Below are 21,339 nucleotides of genomic sequence, written 5' to 3' on the forward strand. Positions count from 1 at the left end.
TGGATTAATAGAGTGTAGATTATGTTGCGGTTGCAAACAAATTAACGCGATCAGCAGATTATATATGCGACGGGATATTCGCGTAATAGGAATTGACAGCTTCGTTCCGCTGCAAGATACGATCGGATCTCGTCGAGATACACTATATTATTAATTTATAGTGAAAGTGTACCAGCATACTTTGGTAAAGCAAATTGATTATCAAAGGTGGTAGAACCCTCTATGCTTCGGCTCCGGCAGCACCACTGCAACATCTATTCCTGCATAATATCAGCCCTGCTGTGGTCTGGTTTAAAGGGTGTGGTAAGAGATACATACTTTTCCGAGACATTCCAGCTTAGTCCTCGAGGATAGCGGGATCACATCTGCGACCCCGCTATCCCCGGTTGATCACTGACGTCCACGGGCGGCAGGAGCCTCTTACTATCAGATGAAGTGCATGTTAGTCTGCTACCCCGATATTATAAAAATCACGAGCTGTAGAAAAATCTTCTTTGTTAAGGATACTATTTTTAACCTATCCAAGGACCAAAATCCAAATATCCAAAATCAAAAACAGAAACTTTCATTTATAGTTAGTAGAAGTGTAATTACCACTTCGATAATTTATTTAAACTCAAATATATTCCATTAAAAGTAAGCATTAAACCAATAAAATCTTGATATAATAAATCCATGCTCAAGCGTCAATTCGTTAATTGGTAGTGATTATAGCTGATAATTCTGAGCACAAAATGAACTATTTGCTGTGGATAAATAATTTCCTGGAATCATTCTCGCATTTACACGAATCATTTTTCGCATTCAAAATACTATAATAATACTAGTGGTGCCCGCGGCTTCGCCCGCATTTTAAAGAAATAATATGACATAAATAAAACGGAAAATTTGTACCTGCATTGGAATGACAGTTGTGCCATCTGTCGAAAATTGGTCTTACCAATTCCCAAACCCTCGTGAACTCTTGGACAATAACTTTTCTAAAGATCATCACTTGATCAAATGCATAGTTTCCGATTCTATAACTACTTACGAATTAAAAATTAATTAAAAATACCTTTTCCCACGGACTAAATTGTGAATCTAAACCATTCTCAAGTCCCCTTGAACACACACAACAAATTTCGTCAAAATCAGTCCAGTCGTTTAGGAGGAGTTCAGTGACATACACACGCCCATAAGAAATATATATATATATATATATATAAAAGATTTAAGTAACATCATTAATGATTTCGATAACGAACATGTCAAGGACAGTACACAAGTAACCGCTGGGCATGTCCCGTAATAACCAATTTGTGGGCCTTTTATCCACGGAATTTGTTTCTCAAACTCTTTGTTCGATCCATAGATTACTAAAGATTACTCACTCCTAACAAGAAAATGTACCCAGTTTTGAGAATTGAAATAGTTGCGTAAAAAAGTTATGCCACGTCTCCGTGCTAAATGTCCCTAAAATATTTTAAATAATTATTATTTATTATGTAAATTACGCAGTATTAGTTATTTACTCGTAATTTATCTCTAAAAATGTTTTTATTTGTCAACAATTCAAAAAAAGAACTTACTAATAAGCCGTTTGTGGCTTCATTCAATTTCAAGGCGGCGAAGTATCTTTACTAATCTATGGTTCGATCATTCAATGCCTCTATTAAAATCATGTTTTACATAAATTTTATACAAGATCCCAATTATAACTGTCTAAATAAAAATCTGAAACGGCCTAGTATTTTTTTTTTATTATATAAGAGTAGCAGACGACCATCCAGTCCACCTGATGGTAGGTGGCTACTGCCGCCCATGGACATCTGTAATCAACCCCAGATAGGATTAGATATTCCTACCTGAGGTCGGCCATAGATGCGCCGCTACCCCTGAGGACTAAGCTGGAACGCCTCGGAAAAGTCTGTCTCCCTTACCACACCCTTCAAACCGGAACACAGCAGCGCCTAACACTGCTGTTATTAGATAGAAATAGGTGTGGCGGTGGTGCCGCCGAAGTCGAACCACAAATCGTTCTACCACCTTCAAAATGATTTGCCTAGTAATTGAAATTACTATAAAACTGTAAATGTCTTAGATTTAGCTGCTATAACAAAATTTAACGAGTGCGTACGGACTTGTTTACACAAACAAAAACTCAATTAAGAATTATAATAATCCGGTTCTATTTAATATAATTTCAGTATGACATATTTAACTAATTATTTGATACCCACAATCGGTCTATACTTTTACCTTGTATTGTAGACAAACAAATAAATTACGAAACTTAAACTCCATACCAGCGAAGTCCTAATCTAGCACGGTTGCAGGTAAAACCATTGTTTTTTTAAATCGCAAATGTATACGAATAGGGAGAAATCATGATTACGTTTTGGCAGGAAGCCAGGGCGAGGGAAAACTGACGCGTCTATCTCCCCGGTTAAAACCGGTTGAAACCGGCTCCGGGTGACGTCGGACGTTTGATTAAGGCCCGTATCCTGGACGCTAAATATAAACAAACAGTATGACGGTAATTTATCGGTCCGTGTAACCCGGTAGCAGTTTGGCCGATAACCAACGCTACGGCTAGTTTTATTGGATCGGAAAAGCAATTTTATAGCAAAATGGCCGCCCTGGGTGCATTTAGGGGATGAAAGTCTTAATGCAATTTAAATAGAATGCTACTTAAATAGATGGCTTGGATACATAAAAGAGCATTAACCGAGAGCCGAATTGTGAATCCTTTTTTTGGACTTGGTTAAAAACGGAAATGTTAATTTTACCTTTTATATATTTGTTATGAGGCACTACATACCTACAATCGATACAGTATTATTCTTGAAATACAAAATAAAACTTATTTTTCCTCTAAGCATATAAAAAGGTCTACTGAAGTACTGATCTAAACACGTCCTTATCAATCAATTACTCTTCGCCGCTTATTTGTATTTGTCAAACGAAACTTCTGTAATTTTTACCAAAACTTGTCCATGAGAAAATTCCAAATAAAACATTTTACTTTGTAAACTTCGTGATCTTAGATAAAATTCCCACTGCAATGATATATCCCACTAGGTTCGAAAGAGATGGATGGATACATGGATTGGTTGAGAATTCTAAAGCCGGCTACAGACTCACGCGAGAAGTCTCGCCGAGAAATCTCACCGAGAAGGTTCATCTCATGCGATCTTCTCATTCGCATTCTCGACCATCATCCAGAACTCCACCACAGAACGTCAGTGCAGCGGCTTTACCTACACAATAACATACAATGTTATGGTCGCACTGAGACCGATCGGAGAACAGGTGAGTGCGAGAACGATAAGGGGTTCTCGGCGTGAGTCTGCAGCCGGGATAGCAACAAATTCAAGCCAACGTACCTTGTACCCATATTATCGCTTACTAATAAACATATTATATAAGTACGTGAAATAATTACAGCTATCTCGCAAACCCGTAAAGAGGACATTTAATCAGTCGACAAGACAACTAGACTAGGGTAGAAGCCTTTAAAAATAATAAAAAGTGAAATAAAATTGTAGTAGGATGAAACCCATTAGAAAAGGAGGGGAATATTATAAAAATGAAGGGAAAAATAATTTACGGGCGATCTGTGTCGGGGAGGGGATGGGGGTGAGTCTTTAAGGGTAAAAAACGGTTTTTCTCGATTTCCGGCAAAACTAAAAGTCCTATCGAAAAAAGTCAAAGGCAAAGTTGTAGGTAATAAAAAGATCTAAAACTTTTGTATTTACACTTTTTTCACATAACCTCAAAATTTATGTGAAAAATTCAAAAAACCAAGTTTTTGGTTTTTTATTTTTATCTTTTACAAAAAAAAAATTTTTTTTAACGAAATTTGGCGAAAACTTACCTTTTTATGTCCCAAATACGCTGTAATTTATTTGATTAAAAATATTTATTTTTTCACCTTATTTTGAATTAATATCGAAAAAACACCCTAATTTTCAATCGAAAACTCACCCGTCAAAATATCAGCTTTGTTCAAAAAGTTGGTATGTTTTCTGTTCGTTGAAATCTCTACTTTTTGATGATGAAAAAAAATATATATGTTACTGTAGTAAATCTTCTCAGAAAATGCAAAAAATAAAAAAAAACTCGAATTCGAAATTTGGATTTGAATTTGAAATTTGGAAGTGCTGGATTCCACTAAACGACTCAAAGCTGCTTTTTTTAATTCATACACTTGCTTATCATCTGCCTTATTGCAGATGATACAAACAGATTCATCCATACTGATAATCTGAAAAGACAGAATCGAATTAATAATGCCTTCACTATTTTATCGTGAATATACCCCCATAATTATTTCATATATTTTGAATACATCTGAAATATATTTGAAATGTAAAAAATATATATGAAAATCAGCCAAAAGTTAGTTATTAAAAATATATTTACTATACATATTTTTTATATATTTATACATTTTAAATAGATTTTTAATATATTTCTTAGACATTTTGACATTTATTTCTTTAATATATTTTTTTTATGGGGGTATATTCACGATAAAATAGTGAAGGCATTATTAATTCGATTCTGTCTTTTCAGATTATCAGTATGGATGAATCTGTTTGTATCATCTGCAATAAGGCAGATGATAAGCAAGTGTATGAAATAAAAAAAGCAGCTTTGAGTCGTTTAGTGGTATCCAGCACTTCCAAATTTCAAATTCAAATCCAAATTTCGAATTCGAGTTTTTTTTGATTTTTTGCATTTTCTGAGAAGATTTACTACAGTAACATATATATTTTTTTTTTCACCATCAAAAAGTAGAGATTTCAACGAATAGAAAACATACCAACTTTTTGAACAAAGCTGATATTTTGACGGGTGAGTTTTCGATTGAAAATTAGGGTGTTTTTTCGATATTAATTCAAAATAAGGTGAAAAAATAAATATTTTTAATCAAATAAATTACAGCGTATTTGGGACATAAAAAGGTAAGTTTTCGCCAAATTTCGTTAAAAAAAATTTTTTTTTTGTAAAAGATAAAAATAAAAAACCAAAAACTTGGTTTTTTGAATTTTTCACATAAATTTTGAGGTTATGTGAAAAAAGTGTAAATACAAAAGTTTTAGATCTTTTTATTACCTACAACTTTGCCATTCGACTTTTTTCGATAGGACTTTTAGTTTTGCCGGAAATCGAGAAAAACCGTTTTTTACCCTTAAAGACTCACCCCCATCCCCTCCCCGACCTCAGATCGCCCGTAAATTATTTTTCCCTTCATTTTTATAATATTCCCCTCCTTTTCTAATGGGTTTCATCCTACTACGATTTTAATTGGTTTTAAAAATTATCGACCCTGGTCTAAACGGCTCTTAACACAATATACCCGCGTCCGGTACCGGCCGGCTAATTAGATAAACAGGAGTAATTACGAGTTACGGGTGGTGAGGTCGGAAAAGCAACGCCCATTTGATGAGTCACGTGTTAACTTTATATTTATAAAGCTGATTATACACTTATTATTATAAAGTTATTGTTTATTACGTTTTTACAGAAAAACTTCTTAGATAGAATGTAATTATAGCTAACGAATGTGGAGAGCACTTTATCGAAAACGATTGCCGTCGCCTAAAAGTTTAAAAAAAGAAGCGAAACAGTTTCCGATAGTAAGTAGTCATTGCTGCCCATGACCATTTTTAAATAACACTATATAGGAAAGGAGTTTTACTTGAAGTCAATTATAGTTGTGTTGTTACTCTTAACTACTAGAAAACTAAGATTACAAAATACGTATATCAGCCCGCATTTACATTATACTGCCAAAACACAATAATAATTACTTAAAGATTGATATTCAGATGTTACTACAAGAATTATCTTATTAAGTAATTCGATACACCTGGTTAATAAAGAAATTTCATTTTGCATTCGGAAAACACTGAAGATATTTAAGCTTAAGGAACTTCACTGTCACCAAGCTTTAAATAAATGTTTAACACATTTAAGAAGTAGCATTTACTAGGATTTGTAGAGATTTTCCTGAAATAAAAAACTTTCACGAGAGTGTATTCGAAAACGGCAAGTTTATATATTCCTGATTTTCAGAACTCCATGGACAGTAGTTTTTGTTTTGTAAATCCAAAATACTAGTAATGCTAATTTAGTTATTAAATTCTAACACAGAGTAGTTCTTGTTTCTTGTCTGTCTGTTTGCGCGTACACCATAATCATGTCGTTCGTCGTCTGTTCAATTTAGCGAATATAATTAATTGTACCGTCGTTGTAACGTTGCGTGTACGTTCACATGTACAATTGACACGTTGGTATCACAAAGCTCGTGTTAAATGGGCAGCGTGAATGTAACAAAACGTCACAGATACTGTCACAACTGTCCACACGAGAGGACGTGTGATTGTACAACTGTGCGAGAGATCGTTGCGATATCATCAATGGGCTGGCAACATTAATCCTATGTGCATTTGAATACTGTTCTGGGTTTTACTTTTTCTAAATTCTCTAAATTTAGAGAATTTAGATAATTTGGATAAAAACCCGGCCGACAATTAAAACGAATAAACCACAATTCATATAAAAACCCTTCGAAGACCCGTCTTGTAAAACGTTACCCTGCACCATCGTACAAAACCACAGTGCACAGGATAGGTAGATGCGGTCTAACACATAAGTGGACTACGATTATATTGCGCTATTCTTCTAATTTCCTGGAAAGAGTCATCTTATTGTCTCTACATCGCGTGTCAGCTATGTTTTGATGATAAAAAAACATCCACCTTAATGCATTTTTATATGACCCACCAAATAGATAATTATTATGGTATGTTTGTATGGTGCTTATGTATGGTTGTCTGTGTGTATAAACTCATATTACATTAGCACTAAACAAGAGCACCTAGTTAATTTGTATAAACAGTCATCACACACTGTCACGTACTTCAAACACTAGTTATTTTGTCATAAGTACTTCATCTGTATAGAATACACTCGTATCAACTCCAAAATCTTTATTAATTAATACTCTAAACAATATTTAAATCAAAATAAATTACCTACTTGTTCACATAATTTTATAAGAGTGTCGATGAATTAAGTATACGTCTATAAACTTTAGGCTTGCAAAACACATTGTTAAAACATAAACTTAGCCATAATTTGCAGTCATATCTATGACGCTCGTAGGTCTCCTTTTCGAAGGTCCAGCTTCATATATGTTCGTTAGGGAAGACTCTGAATCTGAACTGTCTGAGAGCTTCTCCTTTTTCTGAAATATCAGCGGAAGGTGGTTGCAGTCTATTTTATCCTGCGAAAAGAAGGGATTTATGTATTTAAACCATCTTTTATAATAATATCGAGCAACAAACAGGCGTGCAATCTATCTGATGGTAGTGGGTTGCTATCGTCCATGGACGTAACTGTAACTAACCACAAAAAGGATTACAGTCCAAAGTGACTTCGGGACTACGTTACTACTTCTTAGGAATAAGTTGCTTTACCATACCCTCCGAACCAATATACTTAGAACTGCTTACAATATAATAATATTATTCTAAAACTTCGTAAAAAACCATCCACAATGATAAATCCAAAATATTAACATTTATTCCGGCTTTCATTTATTAAAATCATAGTCAGTGTTAATTTTTATTGGCTTAATATAAGTTGACAGTGTTTCAAAAGAGAAAATACAATCATTTATTTCGGTGAACATTTATAGTCGCCTATTTGAAATTGCAAATAAAAATATTGAACTTCAGAATACCGGAAAGTAAAATTGAGATTTTAAAATAATGAAGTGGACGTATAACTCGTAATGAAAAAGTGAGAAGAATGTTTGAAACGAATTCGTTTTCCTTTTGCCTTTAATAAATATTTAAATTCGTGTTCCTGGCAATATTTGGCAGCAATTCATTTTTATTGCACTTATAGCACAACTATGAAATGGTATCTCGAAAAAAATACGTCCGTTTAAAATTGTTTTATAAGCCGAATTATTTAAAGTTATCATTTTTAAAATGTAGCTATTTTAATAGGATCGTTCTTTTGATGTACACCAGGTAGAAATTATATTCTATTTTTATTAAATGATAAATCATCAATTAAAAACCAGGAGGTTAGTAGACCCAGAGTGTAAACGAACGGGCAAGAATGCATTGGCAAACTTCTTATACGTTTCATTTTTTTTTTCAAACCTCTTTTTCTTTTCAAAACTCTTAAGCGTTGGAAAAACGACATACCCGTTTGCACTCTCTTTATTGGCACATACGCACAGCAAACTCGCCGCGTCCGCGATATATTCGCCACGTGTGCGTAACGAGATTGTGGCTTGCACGCGGCATGTGCAAGCCACGTGAGACCGGTGACGATTATCAAATGAACGAGAATGCAGCGGCTACGTAGCGGTACACTAATTACGAAAAAGTGATGGACTCGCTGAGAAAACGTTATCGGACCTGCTCGCTAAAAAGTGGTTAACTAATGACTATCTATACTAATATAATAAAGTTTATAACGTTAATGAACAATCAACGTTTGTTTGTTTGAACGGACTCATTTTTGGAAAATTACAATCTCTTACAAACTTTTACAATCAGAAAGCTACACTATTCAGGAGTGCTATAGACTAAATTTTATTATGATAGAACAAACATTTCTGAGAAAAATAATGACATATGTATATCAAGTCAGCGGAAATTGGGAAAGATGTAACGCTTTACCGGCGTGCACTTCTAAACGGTTCGGTATGGACGAACATAATGTTCATTAAAAATTTTGCTCTCTATTAGTTCTCACAACATAATTGCATCACAAAAATATAATTAAGGCCTAGCGAAGTGGGCACGGGGCGGGTAGTATATATAAATTTGAGGTACTTAAACGCCTTGTTGTGCGTTGAACTGAAGTAGTCTACAGATGGCATTTGCGAATGCCGTATATCATTAGATGGACTTACTCTTTTACTACTTTTGTTACAAATCCGTACATCGCAAAATTACCCCTGGAAAAATGCATTATGACCAGGAAACGATACATCAGAGGCATTAGAGATGATCAATGGAGCTTAAAGTGACCGGCGCTTTTATTTTTATCGGGCGCTGCCGTCTTGTCAGATAAAAAAATAACTAAGTACCCCGTAATTGCGGATCGGTGGATAAAAAAAAATCAACCGGGGCAGATGTGTTTTGCGATAGAAAATTAACCGATTCGTTTATAAATAAATTTGCATATTTTATCGTGAATAAAACTAACTTTAGGAGAATAAAATATCTGCCGTGAATTTTATGGCTTGCATAAATATTTTATAGGACGACGGGTAATTTATGAGAGTACTTTTACGAATATTATAAAATTTGTCGAAGTTATTATTTGTTTGTAAAAATATGAATAACGGTAGGTCAAGATACGTAAAAACTAAAAGGAGTACTGGTATTCATGTGTAAAATTCTATTATTAACAGCTTTGTTATAGTTTAAAAACGCTGCGTTTGAGCGCATTACTCAGCAACTAATGGCAATCAGCATAATAGTTATAAACAAGCTGTGGAACTGGAAAGCTTGCAGACACTAGTGATTTTTCAATGTCAAGTTCTGCAGTGAAGTTTATTCTTGTTATTCTCTTTAAAAATAAGTCGGAGTGAGCTTCACAACAAGAAACTAATCAATTAACTGAAATGAAAAATTATGGCCGCGATCCTCCGATAGAAGATAAGGACGGTAAACATCAGAATTTGTTATAATTCATAAAAAAATGCGTCCTTGGCTTTGTTAGGAAAAGCAAAAGTATGAGCATTTCCACACTTACTTATCAAATTTCATGCTTACATTTTCATGAAAGTAACTCGTAATTTTTGAGTAGAGAGTAATTTTATAAACTCAATCATTTGACGATAATAACCGCAAGTCAATTTCATATAGAATTCTATATTGGGTTAATAATATTATCCTCATTATAAAAATATTTTATCTTAATACTATTTAGTTTCGTAATATTTCCTATAAGTAAGGAGGGATAGTCCGCGCCAAACTGCTAGTCCGCTCTGAAGTTGTTGCGAGCAGGTGTAGTCATACAATTTGCTATGGCGACTAGCAGTTTTACGCGGACTATAGGTACTTACATTTTGCAAAAACATGATATCGCAAGGCTTAAGTGCGGTGGTTATACCACACCACGTGCACGTTAACCAAATTACCTCGCCGGCACACGGTTTTTGTGACGAGACTGTTTTTGCTCTAGGATTTAGTACAACGCTGTTTAACTGGCCATTCTGGTAACATTTATCTTTAAGGTTTGAGTAGCAGATCGTATTACCTAGAACATTCTGTCGATTTAAATTAACATAATTATTGTATTTTATTAAATGTATTGAATGTTCAATGAGTTGCATTTTTTAAACAATTATAATTCATCGATAAATAATTGTTTGTCTATATTTTAATAATTCAAGCTTAAAACTAACTTTCACTCAATAATAAGCTAAAGGACTGTCGACTGTCGACTATATTCCGTTTGAATTCGTTGACCGCGCCTTAGGCACCTAAATAGTTCGGCGAGGGACGGACAAATCATAAAACCTATAAATTTAAACATATTACTTATTTATTGAAATTATTAGTGACAAATACTAATTATAAACATTTCCCTTAAAATCTATATGTATACAGCGAACTCACATTATCTGACAATAATAAATAAAAACATGCTGGCGCACCCCCGTCCTACCTCACGTATTAGGCCGCGGCCGGAGACTTACGCGCGCAGTACATTAAGTATGGAGTGCCCAAACATCAATATAGCTATTGACATCTATTGAATTTTATTTAAAAAAGTTTAAGGTAAAATAAAAACAAATCCTCGTAACGTACCCGAAACCGAAATGCTCGGGAGATTGAATGCAGCGACCGAGTATACTTATAGTATGCTTGTTTAGTAGAGCACTAATTATGAAGGGATTTCAAGAAATTCAGGAAGTAAGGCGAAAGTAGAAGCTAATGAGTAGGCAGTTGGTTTTCTCTGAACTCTCTGAATTATGGGCTACGAAGGAAAATAGCGGCCGGATAAATTATTTGCGGACTAAATTAAAGACTTTTCGCTGTAATGAGCTTCGTAAAGTGAAATATTTTTAATTATTTTTTGTAGGCCATAGACATTTTGCAGATATTTATTCCTTCAGTATTAAGAGCCCTAAGGCTACTGGAGGAAAATATTTTCATTATATAAAATGAAAAATTATTTACAGCTAACTTAATATCCGTGGTTTCTTTGGCTTACCCAGTCAATAGGATTAGTAATTACTTTTGCAGCACCAATAATGTGATGTTTTTTTTTTTTAACTTCGTGTTAAACCTTTTATATTCTAAAAAAGACTAACGAACAATTATATTATCAATACAAAATAATGTTGTCTCAATCACTATTGAATGATACTAATTGTCATAGAAACTTATAAACCTCATATAGTTTTAGGTAGAAAGTAGCCAAAATGGCGTTTCCGTGAAGAATAATTTACAATGCTTAATACCTGTCCCTTACATATCTCAGCTCTCGAACCAGATTACATCGGTGCTTAACTTTTTTGTATAACACATGAGTATTGAGTAACAGACAAGCATGTAGTCCATCTGAGGGTAAGTGGCTACTGCTGTCCTTACCACACCTTTTTTTTTTTGGTTTCAAGGGAGAAACCTTCAAAAGGTACCCGACGACGTGGGAGCGACGCCGGGTTATGTGGGATTTTTACCCCGCTAAAACCCCCCTGGTGGCCGTCCTCAACGCTTGGTGGAGAACTCCAGGATGTCCAATGGAACACAACCGGAGTCCTCCGAGCACGATGCCCCGGTTGGGCTGTGCCCTGGGAGCACTTTACGCTCCTCCCGCGCAACTGGTGTTTACGACGGCATGCGACCACACATGCCGCCGTTCTTCCCAGAGTTGCTCTCCGGACGGTTCGAGCTCCCACTCTTGCCGCCGGCAACCCTGGAAGCCCCCTTTTAGTCGCCTCTTACGACAGGCAGGAGATACTGTAGCCCTATTCTGGTCCCGGAACTACAGGGACAAAAAATATAAACACCCTACATGTTACCGGTCGTGACAGGACTCGAACCTGCAATCTTCGGATCCGAAGTCCGACGCCTTATCCATTAGGCCACACGATCCTTGCTCTTACCACATCTATCAAACCCGAACCCAGGAGCGCTTAACACTGCTATTATTAGGAAGGAATATTTATAGCAGTGATGCCGCTTGAGTCGAACCACAGAGGTTTCTACTACCATTAAAAACAACGTTGCTTAAATTTAGCTTATAAGGAAAAATATGTTACATAATAGACAATAAATAATAAGCATATTTAATTCAAAACAGCGCATAGCAACTAGAGAACCTACAACAGCTTACACCATGTCTCCAGGCGTTCTTGTGTACAGACGGGTAAAGTTGTCATGTTGACAAGTTGCAACTTGATATTGCAGTCTGTGTCATCTCGCTGAATATGATATGTTCATAATATGTAACATACAAAATGGAAATGCACTTTGGAACTCTTGCATTCAATTGTGAAAACGTATTCAAGAGATTTAGGAAATAATTTTGGACATAAAATTTTGCTTTATTAAAACTATACCACTGGTTATACAGCGACCTTCCATAATATGAAAATATAAACATTAAACATTGAGGAACAGGATTATACCGATTTCAATATTGCAAATGTAGACTCGAAAACACTTACTTTCAATGGTATACTTATTTCAGCATGATCAAATTAGACATAAACCGTTGGACCCGTATTAAATTCATAAACATTAAAAACAGACGAGCAAATTAATATGCATACACAATGTGCAGGAGTAAATTGTGTAACTAACTGTAAATAACGTCGGAATTGTGGGGTAAAATCTAGTGGCTTCACGAAAAGAGCGGGTAAACACAAGCGGTTAGGTGAAAGCGGGCGAGGAAACCGCGAGCGAATAGGGAGGCGCCCGATGGCGCATGCGTTGTACCCACAACAGATGCACGTGGCTTGAAATAGGTAACCTGGCTCTGTAGGTATTATCGGTTTGTTTACGTTTTGCCTGGGCTTCGTTTTGATTTGATTGGCGTGCGGTCTGATCCGTATCTACACTAAATGTTTATCGGATAACGCGTGTTTCAACTACCGACAGTATTGTCATAGATACAGAGTAGTCATCTTTCATTAACACTTTTTGTGAATAAGTGTTTAAATACATCATTTAAAATTTGTATTTCTGATTTACGGTGAATAATATTTATTCTCGTTAATCATGTTGACGAAGGAACATTTTTGACATACATTTCGTGTAGACGAAGTGTAACGATAAAAAATATATTGAATGAAAATTTTAATATATAAAATTCAGTGCTAATAATCAAAAGCTCTTAATGATAAACTTTACGTCGATGGACGAATTTCTTAAATATAACCTAATGTTTATTAGAGTAAACAAAATAAGCAAATTAAAGAATCTTGAACGACTACATGACCAACTAACGTTAAAGGATATAAAGGCGATGAGCAAGACGTTAAGCAATTATAACTTCGGAATCAATAAGTCTGGTGCGATTCAATACATCGTGCAGCAATTGACAGGTGGTGTCTACAAGTTGTTGAAGCGCAACTGATGGGAGATTCTACGATTGCAGGTGCAGTTCTACACTTCGGTAGCCTTGGTAGGCTCGCTTACAATATGAGCAATTATTACGCTAAAAACAGTGATAACCTAGAATAGTCCGCGAGGTCTAAGCTGAGCTTCGCATTAGTGTGAGTGAACACAAAAGTAGGGTCAGATAAAAAACTTTCAAAACAAAAATTATTATTTTTTGATAAGTACATAAGTTAAAGTGGTACTCTTGTTTTAAAAAATATATAGTCAAAAATATTTTCACAACATGTAATCAAATTAAGTAAATAAACTTTGTAGTATTTGAACCTACCATTTTGTTACATTGTACAATTTTATAATAAGAGCTTGTCGCGAAATCTTTCAGTCTAGATAGAACTAGAGCTAAATCCGTGAATTGAAAATAAAATTGTACAATGCAGATAAATGATGGATTAACTACTATAAAGTTCAGTTTTCCTTATTTTACAATTTTTAGTCTGTCTTGGCATTTTTTATAAATTACAATTTCATGAATTGTGCTAAGTATTAACGTTTTATTTTTAGTTAATTTAAAAAATATATTTGTGTTATTTTAAATTACATTTCAACAAAAAAGATATTTTGATATTTAAATTATTCACCATATACGAATACACGTTTATTTATATTGGATGCAATTTTACTAATAAATCGAACACAAATACAAAATATTAAAAATTCAACAATTCTGCTACCGGTACAAGAAGTGAAGAAGATGCACGATTGCCTAAAAGCATTGTAAACCGGTTTAAACTTTAATTTGACTTCATACCTACATTATCCATGTGCACTCACACAAATGCAAAGCTCAGCTTAGGCCTCGCCGACTATACCTACGTTGAATTTCAACCTACGATTCTGTGAGTCGAGAGCAGCACTTGACTAGAAATAGGAATTATTTTCTCCCAGTATATTCCAGCCAAGGCTCAGAATTTCGATTAAAACCTTTTAAAATTATATTTACACAAATAAACTCTTCGTTACAGACTTTGAGGTATAGTTAGAGGGTATAGTAGTATTAGTCAAATCTAATTCTTATTTATGAATTATTTATTAAATTTATTTCAAAATTAGCGGAAAGAAATTAGTAAACCGTTAGTAGGTAAACACTGAGTCATTAATTTATTATTATAAAATCGAAAGGTTCTCTTTTAAGCTGATCATAGATGCCTTACCACTCCTGAAGAGTAAGATGGTCGCCTCATAATTATGCAAGTTAAAGGGCAATTCAAACCCTGCCACCGAAAAACAGAACTACTTCACGCTAGAAATATGTGTAACAATAGTAGGTATCTCTCCAGTGGACTTTTTCTAGCATCTATACTCACACAACTATTCTCCTACATACATACACACACACTCCATAAAGTACTTACGTCCAATAACAAGCAGTCGTGCTTGCATTGCTGGTAGTTGAGGGTGACGTCAAACTTCCGTCGGCGTCTGCGGTCTTCTGGTTCGGGTGGTCCATACTTCACAGTGTTTCGGAATGCCGCGCCCAGATTCTAAAACAAGAATTCACCAATATATCACAAACATCGTGAGGAAACTATTCGCCTGAAAGTTCTTTACAAAAAAAGGTATTGAAGGTTAGCGTTGGCCAAATGCGAATTGAACTAGATCCCCTTTGAGAGGATACCAGTGCCCAGCAATGGGACAATAATGGATTGACAAAAACAAAAATAAATGTGAATTATAACGTCTGTGAAAGCTATATAAATTAAAAGTTAAAAGTGTATGCAGTCTACCCATTTGTTAACCTTAGTGTATTATGGCATACTCGTGCTAAGAGGAAATCCATGCTCAGCTGTGGAATATTAAAGGCCAGCGTATGAACATTTAATAACTTCTCAAAACTAATTATGAATTCACATTTCCTAGAAATCTAAACGAGTGAGTTGCATGATCAACAGCAGTTTCACGGTTATCAAAACAGACAAACAATTCCTAGAACAATTGAACATTGCGTTTGTGTTGAAATGGTAATTTGAAACGTCAATTCACTCGGGCTCTCTGACTTTTATGTCTGACATTGAAAATGGACGAGATAATCATGTTGGCCGCTTATTAATCTACTAACAAAGTGGACACTATAATAAGAACTTCAGCATCTATTGAGTGGCAAGGTTCAAATGTCATTCAGCTGACTGAGTCAATAATGAGGTTTTGTACTTTCGTTTTAATTTTCTATTCAATTAGTCCGCGTGTCCTGTACCGGTGATGTTACCACATATAGGTACATATGTAAGTTAAATTTCGTTTCGTTGCTTGGAAACTTGTTAAGCGAGCGGCAGACGTAAGCCGCTTACGTTCGAAAGCCACAACCCCCAAGTTCACCTCACCTTTGTATTTCTCCTGGGAAACTGCCAAATGCATTGGAGCATTATTCGATATTATCATACCTTAATTGGCATTAAACAAGAACTCGTCTTTGTTGTAGCGATACTTTGGCTTCGGAGATATTTTACTTGAACTTTGTTTTCAATATACTTAATGTCAATTTAAAGTATAATAACGTAGAACTTGTTCTTCCGTTGGTTCTTAAGTACTCAATAATGAATATACCCGTTCTATACGCCTACTTACGGTCTTAGAAAAAGGAGGTTTTCAATTCAGCCTAATCTTTTTAAGGTCTAAAGTTCTAAACCTCTTATTTTTCAGACTTATGTGCGTGTTAGATGTTCATTATTACTTGATTGAATGGTGAATGAAAAAACGCGAGGAAAGCTCCTGAAAGAGTGTGGGACCAATTCTCACTTGGCTATCGCGGTAGACTGCGGCTACTCACTGTTTAAGGAGACCTGTGTCCAACAGTGGACTAGTCAAGATACACGTCTAATATGCAAGGGTTCCGGGTTAAGTCCAACCAGACGGACTCTAAATAATAAACTTAGATTTCTCTAGATATCTGTGGAAGCCGGACCTGTGTGTTTCTTTACTGAGTATAATGTGTCTCAATTACACCCACATATATGCCCTGGTACACCAGTAGTGTCGAATGCATAAGCATAATTAACCCGGCATTATTCAACTCAAATTTGCCGAGTTCAAAATATAGGTCCCCTCGTAAGAACAAGTTGGTACGCGGTCGACCGTATCTCGTAAGCGTTCTCAAAACTTCGCCTGCACCAAAGCTTACGAGCTCGAAACTTTTATAAGCGGTTAGTTCAACTGAACGCGCACTTGGATTGAATGTCAAATGTCCGGCATTTTTAGTTTATTCAACACCTTCACTGCGACGATATAAACTTGGTCGCATAATAAACTTCGTGGTGCCAAATATAGTAGATTTAAACTAAGAAATGTCTTTTATATATATAACAACTACAATAATGATTGAATGTCAAATGTCTGGTATGTTTTACCTTATTCAACATCTTGACCGCGACGATAAAAAATTGATCGTTGATTTTAAAGCAATAAATAAAATGTCTTTTATATAAATACATTTTCAAAAATAGTAATATTTATATGTAGATGTATCTACCAATGGTATTGTTACAGTAAAGTTCCTAGAGATTCATCTTATCCAAAAGGTAACCTACATACAAACTTTATTGCTGATTCTCGTTGGTCTCAAAAGACCCGTCTCCATTATACAGCCTTAGAAGCAACATGCATAACAATATTCCGACGACACATGGCAAATATCGTTTTATTACCACTTATGTGTACTTAATTATTTTTGGGTTCATTTTAAATGGCTCACGTATATCTGTACCTGAAGTTATTTAAAACCTACATACTCTGTCAAATTTAGAGTGTCTCATGCACTTTACCAAAGACTAATTTAAAAAAAAAACAAATTAAGACAGAAATAATTCGAATGACAAAGAGTGTACAAAAATGTCTGTTTTTGTATTTGGTTACGTATTTCCCATATATTGCCAATCAGTTCTGATACAGTCCGCTAGGGGCGCTGAAAATGTACAATGAAATCTCATATTAAGGGTACAAGACGAGTTCTTATACTTGAGAAAAAAATCAAAATACACACAAAAGTATTAACGGTAAAGCCATAAAAACAATGTTCCCGGTAACAAGTGTACAACCGTAACAAATCCACGTTCCATTTCACACGTAACAATACGTCAAAGTTGGACACAGAGCGGGCAAAATCAGCAAGTTGGCCGCGTAAAAAATATTCGTTCCGCCCGGAAATTAAACCTGGAAACCCGCGATGCGGTGGTCGAGTTCGTAAAGTTTGACGTAGTATTCAGTTATTTCCCAAAAGAAACAAAGAATTCGGTTCAATTAAGCTCCATTCACATTCGCTGTTTTCTGCGCTTTTTTGGCGTGCGTACCAAATGTTGAGTGACTGAATGAAAAATTGTGATGGACTTCAATTTAAATACGAGTCTTACAAAGTGTTTTTATGAAACAGAATTGAATAAATAATATGAATAGAATAAACAAAAAGCTTGCAGTCCATATGTTCACTAATAGATATTAATACAGAGATCGTCTAGGTTTATCTATGTTTATCAATAGCCGTACCTAAATGCAATTACAGATGATCTGGCATTCCTGAGGACGCTGAAAGTTACGTGAAAGTTGATCGCTTCATGTATGTCAGCCGATATCCACACACACACACACACACACTTGCAATGAAATGCAAAAACCCCTACACGCTAGAGATTAATATAGCGGAGGTAACTTCCTACCTACCTATCAATGCGTAGCAACATACGAGTAACATAAATTTATTACTGGATACTAGTGTGTAATCGGCCTTAAGCTGCAGGCTGCACCAAAGCGGCGGACGGCCCGTTTCCAAACTAGCTAAAACTCGTTAAGAGTGATTTATCAATAGTAACGTGGGGCTTTTGCCGCAAAGGGCGTATTAATTAAAAATGTTCGTGCATCGTACCTCTGAACAATTTTCATTTTGAAAGCAATACGATTTTTTAAAAACTGTGTCATGAGTTAACTTTTTCTATATTTAGAACCGTTTTATTACTACATAGTAGAGTTTCAAAAAAGGAACAATGACGAACGAAAATTTTATCATTTAATCAACTACAACATGTAAAGTTACGAAAGTAGAACGCCAATAAGCCAATATGTACTTACCCTCAAATGTAAAATTGAATAAAAATAATTAATTTAATAAATGAAAAAAATAAATAAGATAATGAAATTAAAGGATACTAATATAATAAGATAATTGACGAATTTTTTTAAAATACTCACATTTTTCATAATATAACTCGCTAAAGTTCGTATATGAAATATTAGTACAGTTAGCAACAAAAATGATATCCACACAATAGCCGTTATTTTTTGCTGCACATCCTTCAAGTAGATCAACTTTTGGACCCTATTGAAAACAGCAATCTGAAAGAAACAAACGTAAAAAAATAATTTATACTTCAGAAGATATAAAAAGTAAAATATTATCCATCTTATAATATTGGTCCATCTAAGAAAAAGAACAAGAAATATATTAAGATGGCAAAGGTAGGATTCTCGTACTTCACAAACTCGTAGACACTACAAACCAATATACAATTATTTACTGATGATCCTTCACTTTGAAACAAAACACGTGTTGATTGTATGTAGAGTGCTGTATATTATATAAAACTGTCTGTACCTATTCGTACTAGTAAAATAATAAACCGTACATATTGATGTACTGTTGCGAAGTACTCTTGTTCTAACTTTACAGTCAGATAGAGACTTGAAATTGGCCAATCTAAACTTGTTCGAAACTAAGACCAAGCTCATTAAAGCATCCACAAACGTATTCCTATTCTATCAAGACTTATATAAATTTAGAGACGAACACTAGTTTGTAGAATTGAGTTTTACAACTAAACTATTCAATCACAATACCTAGAGCGCATGAAAGGGAGTTCTAGTAGCAGTCTAACATAGTAGTGAATGCTAAGTGGCTTTAAAATTAACCATTGTTTGTCGCGTCCAACCATGCTATAATATTTGTAACAATATTATTTTAGTGGTAAATACTACTTGCACTTACTACAGCGGAACCTGAAAAGGATTTAGTAAACCGAAGTGTTCTGTTTCGTAGGAATAATAAATAGTACAAAACGGAATATATCTATGTACTAGTATTTAGATATTTTTAATATTTTTTATCCTGAAGTTACCGTGCACACGGGGAGGAAATTTGTATTAATTTCCCTAATAAGTGAATATCAGATTAAGTTATTATCAGTGAAACGCTAAGTTAGTGGCTCCAGCTACCATTCTACCTATACTTTTGGTATCGGAAATAACCCTTTCGATCAGATTATCTAAACCGCCCACCAAACTGGAATGCTTCTCGCTGTTCTAAGAATAACGACCAACCATATGACTGCTAGATATTTTGTATAGAGATAGATATTCTGCCTAATCGTTTGGCCCGCCCATAACCAATTTTAGACATATTAGTTACGAAACAAGTATAATAGGTACTTTTATTCATTTTCCACGCGGTGATGCGCATGTACATTAAGGTTGTAGGAATACAATTAATAAGGGTGCATGTTTAAAATGCACACATAAATATATTTTTACTACTTGCCTAACACTGCTATTTATTTGTTAGATCAAGATTAGTATAGTCATTTTTCTATCATGCAATTTTTCATTTTAAAGTACACAACAACCTAATAAATTCGTCTTTTAAATAACTACTTGTAGGTACAGCGGAGATAATCTTAGAAGCGGCTCAAACAATTTAGGGAAGCAACCTTTTACGGGATGGAGTAACAGCCACGTTTTTCCGGGAAAAGAAAGGGAATTGGGACGACATGCGGGTAAAATCTCATATAACTATATGAATTGCATCCGTTAAGGCCAACTTATCTGCAATATCCGAATATCCGCATATTGTACCCGCATTACATATACATACATGTAAATGTATAAATACTTTATCAGAACTCGCTGCGTTACTGACTGCGGATATGATGCTTCAAATAGCTTTAATGTTTAATACCATTTCTGACATTTTTACCACGTGCCAGTACACTATACGTGTTAATCTCCGAATATTTCGAAATTGTTTTATAAATAATTGAAGATATTCGCAATGTATTTGCTGCCACAAATTTTATTGCGCCCGTGCTTTGTAAATGAAATATTTTAAAGCCTGTGCGATCCATGATAATTTAACGCAGGTTTTAAGAGCTTTATGGTTCATTTCGAATAACATTAATACTTTAATAATCGCAACTGAATCATTCACATGAAAACATTTAATAAAATAAATAATACGCCAAGTATGAGTCGAACTCTCACCGAACCAAATGCTCATTATATTTTACTTATTTTTATAAAATATCCATATTAAAATATGTTTTTTTTTCTTATTTGTATATCTATTGTAATAGCAGATATAGTAGTAAACGGATTGTAAAAATGACATCCGTCTTCCTAATACGGTTTAACCGTTAGATCGAAAAATGCCGAAAAATACCGATTTGTATTATGAAAACCCTTCTTTAATATTCAACTATTATTTTTATTTTAGTATTTGTTGTGATAGAGGCCATCGTTATGCATTCGCTGTAAAATTTCAAGTGTCTATCTATTACGGTTCCAGAGATAGAACCATGTGAGAGACGGACAGACAGCGAAGTCTTTGTAATAGGGTTCCGTTCTTACCCATTGGGTACGGAACCCTAAAAAAAATTAGCATGTATCGACACGCGGGGCCATCATCGCGGTTATTTGTAGTCGCAAATTC

The 21,339-nt window shown here is 34.8% G+C and overlaps 1 protein-coding gene, 1 long non-coding RNA gene and 1 other non-coding gene across 4 annotated transcripts in view; 1 reads left to right on the plus strand and 2 right to left on the minus strand.

The window, feature by feature from the left end:
* LOC140743358 (uncharacterized) overlaps nt 1–21,339 on the plus strand; it is a 177,471-nt gene that overhangs the window by 107,517 nt on the left and 48,615 nt on the right. The window lies entirely within an intron of this gene.
* The window catches only part of LOC140743355 (uncharacterized), a 51,821-nt gene continuing 37,450 nt past the window's right edge, over nt 6,969–21,339 (minus strand). For both annotated transcript variants that reach the window (XM_073074531.1, XM_073074530.1), the window contains exons 11-13: nt 18,831–18,974; nt 15,011–15,139; nt 6,969–7,279 (exon numbers count right to left, since the gene is read on the minus strand). In XM_073074531.1, coding sequence (XP_072930632.1) covers nt 7,121–7,279; nt 15,011–15,139; nt 18,831–18,974 — 432 coding nt within the window. In that variant the 3' untranslated portion in view covers nt 6,969–7,120. The remainder of the gene's footprint in view (nt 7,280–15,010; nt 15,140–18,830; nt 18,975–21,339) is intronic.
* TRNAR-UCG (transfer RNA arginine (anticodon UCG)) lies at nt 12,056–12,129 on the minus strand. The gene has a single exon. It is a non-coding gene; the product is annotated as a tRNA-Arg (tRNA).

Source organism: Epargyreus clarus, unplaced genomic scaffold (assembly GCF_041222505.1).
Source record: "Epargyreus clarus isolate Ecla_fem2 unplaced genomic scaffold, WU_Ecla_fem_2.2 ptg000007l, whole genome shotgun sequence".
NCBI classification, from domain to species: Eukaryota; Metazoa; Arthropoda; class Insecta; order Lepidoptera; family Hesperiidae; genus Epargyreus; species Epargyreus clarus.